At 34.7% G+C, this 10,840-nt stretch overlaps 1 protein-coding gene across 1 annotated transcript; it reads left to right on the forward strand.

Moving 5' to 3' along the window:
- The first annotated feature begins 817 nt into the window (after positions 1-817).
- Positions 818-2,635, forward strand: LOC145672593 (glutamate receptor ionotropic, delta-1-like). Its single transcript, XM_081741753.1, has one exon. The coding sequence runs from the start codon at positions 818-820 to the stop codon at positions 2,633-2,635; it is 1,818 nt and encodes a 605-aa protein (XP_081597879.1).
- Positions 2,636-10,840: the final 8,205 nt, after the last annotated feature.

Consider the following 10,840-nt stretch of genomic DNA (forward strand, 5'->3'; position numbering starts at 1 on the left):
CAATAACAAATTTTCTTCTGCCAGCGAGTGCCCTAGTACACTTATTTTGTGAATTTGCCTCGTATTTAAACATTTTAAAATTCATTTTAAATTTTGAAAAACTAATTTTTAAATTCTTATCTATTAGTATAAACGGACTTTTGAAAACTTTACATTCTCATGCATTAAGTTTAAAGTTGGAATTCAACTCGCGTGTTTTATATTCGCTTTTCGGATGATTGTTATAAAGTCACCTGAGCAAAGAAAAAAGTTAATATTAAAGTTTTAGCTACCATCGCGTATCTTACGAATATTGTCGCCGAAACATAGTCAATAATAATAATAGAAAAATTCTTTCTCTTCTCAACCAGAATTGTAACGAAACATCTCCCACAAATGATTATTATAGTATTTTGCTAGATGGATTCTTTTTTTGAACTGTTTTCGCACGCAGTACACAAAATGTGATCATTTTGACCACTTCAACTATGATATGTACTAGTTCTTCGACGAGTATACATTGAGAATTTCAGCTTCTAACCCTAACTAACTAAACATCTATTTTTATCACCATGGTCTCTCATATTTCCCCCACTTGGTTCTGGAAATTCTTCAATAAACTGTGATATATCTACCAACCTTTACATCCATACTGTAGTACTGCGGGAAAGCATTTTATAAAACTCTCTTAATACAAATAATTAATTACTAATAAGTCTTACGTTCACCATTATTTGGTATACAACTTATTAAATATTTTATTCTGCAGGTGTACAAGTGGATGTGCAACACCTCTTTGGAAATAATTTTATATTTCAATATTGTGAGCTGTAGCATCATGTTATCATCAATGGACTTATTTCATAAAGAAGACAAATACCTGCCTTCTTCATTGATTGAAGTGTGCTACAATAACTTCAATAATGTAAAAATGTTACCAGTGGTTGTATCACAACGAATAGAACCTCAGTTTCTAACGAATATTATTCCCCTGCTTCAAGTTCAGGTAGAATATCCTGTTGTTATTATCAACATGAACAAGCTCAATAGTGGAAAAGAACTGTCTCAAGAAAGTTTGAAACCATATCTTCTAATGAAAAGTAGAGAACTGATAATGGCAGTTGAAGATAAAGAGAACTTTGAACTAATCATAAAAGAACTGAAATATTTGTGGTTTTGGAACGTAACAGCTAAATTTGTAGTTGTGGTCACCGGTGATCATATAACATTAGAAGATTTACAAATCTTTTCAGCTCTAATTTGGAAAAGAAAAATAGTTAATGTGATCATTTTACTGAAAACCTACAGCTTGGATCGTGAAGAAAAATGGAATTGTCCAGTGACAATTGTTACCTGTAACCCAATTCTCAATGCTATCGGCAATAGCTTCACATTAAAATTTTTCAGTGGATGTAACGTCGGTGATGTTGAGATCTTTGAAAATAAAGTGAGTACTTTACATGGAAACATATTGAGAGTGACTGGCTTCCAACAGATGCCATTTGAGGGTTTCTCTAAAATTAATGGCCAAATGGAATATTTTGGAATGTTTGGAAAGTCATTTGAGGCTTTGTCTCATTATATGAATTTCACTCCGTTTCATGTTATTACTTACAGGAGACAAAACTATGGTAAAAAGTTACTTAATGGATCTTGGGATGGTGTTATAGGAGATGTCTTGTCCCAGAAAGCTGATATTGTGTTTAATGCTATGTTTAAAACTAAGGAGAGAGAAAATGTTGTAGATCTTTCGGTTGCTGTAAGAATTGTTGAACTTTGCTTTCTTGTACCCACAGCCGACGAAATACCAAAATATTTGTCATGGTTTTTAGTTTTTGAGGCGAGCATTTGGATTGCTATCTTTTTAACAATGCTAGTTACTTATGTTGCTTTTATATTACTTACATGGAATATAACAGGGGAGAAGTTGTTTTCCAATCATATAGATATTTTCATAACATTCGTGTATCGTGTAATGCTTGCCACTTCTTTCCCAACAATTCCACGTAGTTCACGTCTAAGAACAATTCTTTGCTTTTGGATGCTATTTTGTTTAGTTACAAACAGTTTGTTTCAGGGGTCATTGGTAAAGAAGCTAACACATCCTACTCGCTACAAAGAATTAGACTCGTTAGAGGAAGTAGCAAATTCTAATATCAATATAACAACATTCACTAATTCTTTAAGATCGACAATTAGTGGATCTGAAAATGCACATCTTCTTAAAATAAACGAGAGATTAATTCCTTTTGAAGGATTGAATCAAAGTATATTTCAAATAGGAAATCAGAGAAATTTGGCTGTTTTTGGTACCAGAGCTTATTTAGAGTATAATGCATTTATTCGGTTTGGAATGCAAACAAATGAAGTGGTACGGATAGTGCGAGAAACAATAGGTCTTAACACTAAAGCATTTGCTGTTTATAAAGATTTCCCATTCCTGAACAAAATGAACAGAATAATACGTGGATTGCAGGAATCTGGCTTGATATCCAAATGGGATGCTGAGACAATTCCAATCTTAAGACAACAACCAAATCAAGTGGTAGTGAAACTTACAATAAATCATCTTCAAATAGCGTTCTACTTCCTAGTTTTAGGTTTAACACTCAGTTGTATGACATTTTGCATGGAAAATTGTCGTAGAGGAAATTAGTGAATAATTCCTGCTATAATAGCACATACTGCCCCTATATAATGGAAACCCAACGTATCAAATTAATTCTTTAATATGAAGTAAGAATTATGACTATAAATTGCAATACCATACTTTACTGTCATTTGTATAAATTAATGTATATTTGTATTTTGATATTTAATGATAATTTCACCCCCATATATGACAAATTGTTATGGACATAAATTCATAAAAACATCGCTGTGAGTAAATTTATATATTTTAGGGTGCATGGTTATCTGCAATAGATGTGGTGTTGTTTTATGGGATAAGAGGAATAGGTACATTTAGTTTTATTACCATATAGGTTTATAGTATTTCGTTTAAGCCTATTTATTTTTAGAAAATTATTGTGTAAATTTAGATAATGTAAAATGAACAAACTATCATTATCTTTTCAACTGACAACTATTGTTGTGTCATCAATAGAACCCAAAATTAATGGCAAAATAAAAAAAAAGGCTGAAATGGTTGGTGAAATTGCTAAACGAAACCAGATGAAGGCATTTATTTATAAAATGACAAAACAAAACAAACATACAAATGTATTTTTTAGAAAAATAACTAATAAAATATTTTTAAGCAAATACAATAGTCTATACTGTAGTTGAACAAAAATAAGTTCGTAATTGTTCGTACCTAATCGAACAAAAATATAGATTCTAAGAAATAAAATGTTTCGTTTTGCAGTTAGTACATACAATTTTTTAGATACTTGTACATTTGGAAACCTTTAAGGGACGACATGTAACAATTCATTTATCATTCCTCAGTAGTAACAATGAAACAAAATGATAAACGCAAAAGTACTATCACATTTTATTTACACTCAGTTTCGTTACCAGTTTGGAAATGAACATAATAAAATATAACAAATATTAAAAAACATAATAAATATTAAATATTAAAATATAACATAATAAATATAATAAAAAAACATAAGAAATATGAAAATGAAGCTGTTTTACACTACAATAGCAATTAAGTTTTACTTAAGAATGTTGTTGCATATTTTTGTCCTCTCATATTATCTCCAACTTCTTATCATTTTTAAACAAACGAATCCCTTTGTTTCCTGTCAGAAAGTGTTTGCTTTAGATGTGAAAATGATCTTTCCACTTCTACAGATGTGACTTCAATATACTGGAAGCAAGGGAGGGGTTCATGTCATTATCTATTTTTACATCAGTATTACCTTCCATAACCTTGCAATTTTCTTTAATTTCTCCAAATCTGGATTGACATTTACAACACATTCACACTTTCGCCCACTTTGCGCATCCTGTCACCGGCTACAACACTCAGGATATTGACAACATCATTGAAGGTTATTTGAGAACTATATAAAGTATGTTGCCTCTTTTTTTTAAGTTTGAAGATAGAGTACGTTTTGACAACTTTGCAAAATGTACTGCAATGAAAGCAAGGTCATTTTCCAAATAATTCTTCCTAAGCAAGTTTAAAATAAATCTTAATCGAAAACGTGTCAATCTCATCTAAAGTGTCACTGTTCTTTTGATGAATTCGAAGATCTTACCTTAATAGGAAACAACTTAATCCATGTACCCCATGTAAACATGGTAGGAGCGGAAGTTTAGTGGCTAATGCACGAAAGACACTGGCTAGCAAGAGAAATTTCATAAATATCTTTTTCAAATTTGATGCGAAAAGATCAACGCCGCTGTAAAGAGAATGTTCCGTCATCTGCAATAAATAATTCGAATATACTGTATCTCTTATATTTTCCCAAATAAGTCTGTTTGCTTAATGTATTATTGCTTCTTCCTGCATTCCTTACCAAAAGCCCTTCGTAACTAAAAGTTATTTACAATTTTTGTGCAAAAAAATCTATAAGCAAAACACTTTAATCGATATGAAATGTTAGTCGTTCAAACTATTACCTAACGGAAATTCATTGGAAAATTGAGGAAAATCGACAGTTGCTATGCTCAAGTATTAGGAACACACAAAGATATGAAGTCTATCAAAGCAAATAAGAGAAAATGACATATTTCTGGAATGAGCATATGGCACATACATTATGCAAAGTACGCGTATGCATAAGTCAATATATTCATTATAAAAACGAATAAAGAAAAACAAGCTACTGTAAATTCCAAGTGCGTATCTACAACTTGTAATGCCTCCACTCCTGTTCCGTCTACAGTTCAAAACTAGCACACGAATCTACAGTATGATATATCTATAAAACTCGATAGAAATTTTCAAAGCGGACCATCAGTGGATATATGTTAGATAATTTCTTATATTCCCTATCAGATTAAAAAAATTAAAAACAGTACCATAAGAAAACATCCAATTGTGAATGGTTCTGCATATATCCTAAACAACTGTTAAAAACGTAAACCCTGATCACGTATGTAATGTTGTGATACTTATATTAGTGAATCAAATGTTTTCCAGAATTATTTAAGGTTATTATCTGATTATGAACAAGATGAGTACATTTGTTTCTTCTTTTTCTTTTTCTATATCTCAGTTTTTTAGTTTAATTGATTAGAGATATTTAGAAAAGAACATAAATATTTCATTCATTCTAATGTTTGCAATTCCGAAATATTTCATCACTATTTTCGCTTTGCATTTAGGTCCTTTAGGCATTTAGGCTACTTGTTGTTTAGAAAATAAAATGACGATCACCACGGCAGCGAAAAGGATGTGACATCACACAATTTCAGTCTTTTGAAGCGAACAGTGGTCAGACATGTGAGGAACTGAAATTTAGTTCAGTATGAGTGGAGAAACAATTCAGCAACATCTCCATCAACTTGGGAAACACTACAAGTTGGGTTGATGGATCCCACATGATTTGACTCCGGGTCAGAAGGCAACGCGAGCAAACACATGTGTTTCCTTGCTGTCTCGTCTGAGGAAGGAGCCATTTCTGGACAGGGTGTTGACATGTGATGAGAAGTAGTCCTGTATGAAGCTCCATGGCCCGTCATCACTGGTTAGGATCCCATGAACCGGTTCCAAAACAGCCCAAACCAGCACTGCACCAGATGAAGATCCTGTGTGTTTGGTGGATTGATCGCGGCATCGTGGATCGGAAACTGCTACCAGCTGGTCAGAGTATCAATGCTACTGTATACTGTGAGTAGTTGAGCCGTGTTCAGGAAAATGTCAAAACTCTGGAGTCAGCACTTCTGAATCGCAAAAGTGTTCTCCTGTTACAGGACGACGTAATCCCCACATCACTACGATGACTCAGGACACCATTCTACGCTTTGGATACGAAACACTATTGTATATGCCATACTCCTCCGACATTGCATCGTCCGATTATCACCTGAACAATCACCTTAGAGGACGGAAGTTGAAATCCCTAGTAGATGTGCAAAATGCACTTGATGTCTTCTTCGCTTTACGGCCCACCAAGTTCTAACGCGATGAAATCCATGGCCTTCCAGAATGTTGGCAGAATGCTGATGGGGACTACTTTTCATCTTCCAGGTACGTCTTAGGTAACATGTCGATGTCCGAAGGTGGTGTGTGAAACAGGAACAGAACTTTCTTGGTTACCTTTATAGATAGAAATCGGAAAAGCGGGGAACACCAATGAAATAAACATTGTTTAGCTATTTTATAACGTTATTGTTTCTAAAGGTGGTAAAATATTATTCACATTGTTAAATGTTGACCAACACTCTAAAAGATAATGAACATTTCTGAATCTGGTAAATAACTTCTGTTTCAGCTTGTTTCTTCTTTTAAAGAGATCGGAGCTAAATATGTTAGAACTGTCGATCCCATCGTCGTAAATATTTCACTTAAGGTATCATTGGATTTACCATAAAATTACGAAACATTCATAAAAGAATCTGGCACTGATTGGGAAGCCAAATTTAACATAGTACGATCAATGTGAGGGGTGTGTTTATGGCGGACAGAATTCCAGGTTTGCCATTTGAACTCGAATTTTCTCTCAAATTGGTACAATACGAGATGTCTGCTATTGCCACAACTACTACCATTCCCATTCATTTTATTCGACTAAACTAAGATTTCAGTGCATTCGCTTGTGACACTATTCATCTCAGTGACTCTGAAAACCATGGACTTTACACCAGAGATAAAAGTGGGTCTGAAAAGATAGAGGGACGCAAGAGGTCTCGCCATCCCTGTGCCCATCTTTGGCCATTGTATTCTTTTAGAAAGTGGAGAGACGCCACATATATTATTTGGAAGTGTAGTAACGGCGTTATATAAAAATATGAGATGAACGGTGACGATTCCGAAGCTGTTTAAATCCAGATTCAGCCCCGCACCTTGAAGGAGGAGGAGGGGAGATATATAAACATGATCTAAAATGACCAATATTAGTGCCAAGTTCATAGTTTTCGGGATGGCTGACTTGAACAGTGAGACTTCCAATCACATTTATGTCCAAATTCAGCCCTGCCACTTCGGGGATGGGGAGAGATAAAAAATGATCGAAATTACCAATATCAGTGTCGAATGTCGCTGAGCTGAACTAGGCAGTTTTCAGTGTCGCTGAGATGAACAATGACACTTTCAATGCCTTGCCCCGCAACATAGGTTAGGGAGGGAGGAGAAATATAACAGTCATCGAAAATGAGAAATATTAATGCCAAATCCATAGTTTACGGGATCCCTATGATGACCAGTGACACTTCCGATGTTGTTTCAATCTAAGTTTATCCACGTAACATGGGAGGGGAGGGGAGGGGAGGGGAAAGAAATATAAGTCATCGAAAATAACCGATATCAGAGAGAGCTTAGTAATAATAAAAAGTGACTGACTAACGAAACATATTACTATTTTCTCTTAATTTAATACAGCGAAGCGGGTAATTCATGATAGTATTTAAATAAATAACACAGGATTCAACATGAATCTTATGGGAATTGAAATTAATTAAGAAATGTGAAACTTTCTAGGAAAGACCTTCGCATTTTCTGAACGTCTTGTTTCATGTTTTAACATAACAATATAAAAGGTTTACACTTACAGGAGAAAGGATGTTGATTCTTGATATATGAATACCATTTTTCTCATTTCCAGCCTGTATGTTCTATCGACGTATTTTAGGCAAGGTTGGGTCTGTGAGGCTAGAGCTAGATCGGTTCTAGTGTGTCCAAAGAGTCCTGAATCACTAGAATGCACTTGTTTATTTTGAAGAGTTAGAATTGTTTTCAATTTACGTTTTCCCCTGTGTGTCTCCCTGCTTTCATTTCCTATTTCAAGGGCTCAGTGGTACAGCGTTTACCTCTGGTGCATAGGGTTTCGGGTTCAAACCCTGCTCCTGCCAAGTAAACTTTGTGGTGGACAAACACCATGTGCGTGGGTTTCCTCGGGCTTCTTCTGTTGCCTCCCACTTTCTTCATTCCAGCATTTCATTCATTTCTCATCATCACCATCTTCTTTAGCCTAGCCGGCATAACCGTGGGACGTAAAATTCAAAGGTTTCATTTCATTTCCTATTTCTATTACTTTCACTCTTGTCTGTTCATATCTGTTTGCTAAGGAACTGACTTTGGTTATTTTTCTTTCCAGAAATCAACTAATTTCATTTACTAAAATATTACAAAATTTATAAAATTTAATACACAGAAGAATAATGACGCCATATTTAATTTCTTGATTGGGAAAGGGTGGCACAGGCGAACTACAGGGTCATCTTCTGGGTGAAGCTATTTTTTTGGATATCGAAAATAATATTAATGATACTTGACGTACAAAACAATACAACATGTCAGGGGTGGATGATGAAACCAGGAGGGGGCGCCCATCCCTTTGATCACTTTCAGCGTCGTCACTGATTGTGAAATACGATTTGTGAAGAAGAACTGAACTTGCAACAACTGAAGTAATAGGTTTAAAATATTTTATCACAAAAGTAGTAAAACATGATTAAGAATGATCTTTAACTGTGTTTTCGTAATGAATTGTAATGAAGTTAATCTGTGTCTAAATGGCAGGAGCCATCCGACAAACTTGAATTGATATTGGACACCTACGTAAGTAGATTATAAACCAAGGTGATGACACAGGAAGAGAACACGTTTTTGTAGTAGAATTGTGAACATTTTCTGTAACTGGATGAAAATCGTTTTGGTCAACGCTTTTGAAATATACACTGAATTTCTGAAAAGAAATGAAAATGAAATCTTTAAGTTCAGCTTCCCACGACTAGCCTAAGGGAGACGATGATTAAAGCAAGTGAATGATAATAGAAGAATTGGTAGAATGCAAAATTGTAAGGAAACGGGAGAGTCTCGAGAAAATCGAACGAGCACTATGTTGTTCACCACAAACTTATTTGCTCGGGGTTCAAACCAAGGACCCCACGCACCAAAGGTAAGCACTCTATCACTGAGCTACCGTGTGTTCGAGATAGTGTTGCCCACGAGGAGAGATGAAACGATAAATAAAGTTTTCTCGGCTTATTCTCCTAAATTTTGTAGGTTATGTCTCGTCTCTATTCTCGAAGAATTAATTCTGGTCATAGCTAGACAAATTTCGCGTCTCGTTTTCTGATTCAGGTACAAAACTTATGTCGTTTGTGTGTGTGTGTGTGTGTGTTTAATTTCATCTTGAAGCAATCAGAATCATTTCGCATTCGATTCCGAGAGGTCCACAAAGAGTTTGATATAACAACATCTGAATCATATTTATGTATTAGAGTATCTTTAAGTGTTGATAAATACTCCCGATAGTGTTCATAGAATTATATTGTGAATTTGTAGTTTTTATACTATGGATCATGTAACACTGGAACAGTAGTTCAAATTCAAGATTTGGATGAATTAGTGTTGCTTCCGAGACTCGGTGATTTCTTTTGTCTCGTCTCCAAAGTATTCCTCGTCTTGAGGGAAACATTATTCGAAAAATCTGTAAGTTTTATGTCCCACGGTTATGCCAGCTAGGCTAAAGTAGACGGTGATGAGAAATGAATTAAATGGTGGAACGAACAGTGGGGGAAAAGGGAGAATTCCGAGAAAACACACGAAAGTGGTGTTTATCCACTACAAAGTTCACTAGACGCGAGCTAGGATCGAACAAAGGACCCCGTGCGCCAGAGGTGAACGCTCTACCATTGAGCCACCACGACCAGCTAAACATTATTCCAGCATTTTTAATGTTATAATATGTTTCAGAACACCACATTCATCTGAAGACCAAAGAAATATCGGGTACATTGTTTTGTGCGACGGATCACAAAGGATAATATTTCTATCGTCAAATGTATCCCACGTGCAAGAAAATATCAACATGGAGTGAGTATAGCCTTGAAATGAAATACTGTGTATTGAGTTTTTTTTTTTTTTCTTTTTGCAAAGTAATTCTTCTTGATAATATCTTTCGAATAGTTTGACTACGTGAAAGCTATAGTATTTACTGTCATAAAGTTACACCAATGATCCTTGGTGATAATATAGTCATTGTTAAGATAAGATCAGAAAATAAATAATATTTATCAATCAACATCGTCATTGGCGCTTGGGAATACAATTACAAATGATATACCATTTCTTTTTCTAATTGTTATTTGCATAACGATACAAATTTACTTTTAACCCTGTTCATATTCCCTTTAACAAACATTAATTAACTTTTCAGGAAGATAATTACATACATAGCCAGCGTTGCCAATGTGTGTGTAATTACACAAAATGTGTGCATTTTTTTCCTGTGTGTGCATTTTGTGTATAATCCTAATCTGTGTGCATTTTGTGTGTACTTTGGACAATTCAAATTTTTTTTATCATTGATGATTCTTGCGAAATTCCTTTCATTGAAATATTCATTATTTCTATTTTTTCTGAAAATTGCCTTTCAAAAACTACGATTGCCAACGCCTGACTCCAGGGCGGCGCAATAAAACCTATCTTGCTTCCTTGGTACCTCACTTCTTGTTTTTCAGAAGCAGATATCATGACCGTTAGCCCAATGTTGACCCTCGATATTGACCAAAACATGAGACGGAGGGGGGTAAGAAATAATTTTTGTCTTCTCACTACTAGTCAGGAAAATGTCATTTTTCAAGCAGATGAACGACAGAGTGTACAAGATGGATGGGAGGTCTTTTATTGAACAAAGGATAAAATAGAAAAAAAGACAGAAGTTAAATCAAAGATTCAATACTCTTTCTGTGACAATGGGCGGGAGGGTGTCGGTTTCGCTATAATAATAATAAT

Source organism: Thermobia domestica, chromosome 16, assembly GCF_964235325.1.
Source record: "Thermobia domestica chromosome 16, izTheDome1.hap1.1, whole genome shotgun sequence".
NCBI classification, from domain to species: domain Eukaryota; kingdom Metazoa; phylum Arthropoda; class Insecta; order Zygentoma; family Lepismatidae; genus Thermobia; species Thermobia domestica.

Coding starts and splice junctions, on each gene's coding strand:
- LOC145672593 (XM_081741753.1), top strand. CDS start 818: ATGTTATCATCAATGGACTTATTTCATAAAGAAGACAAATACCTGCCT.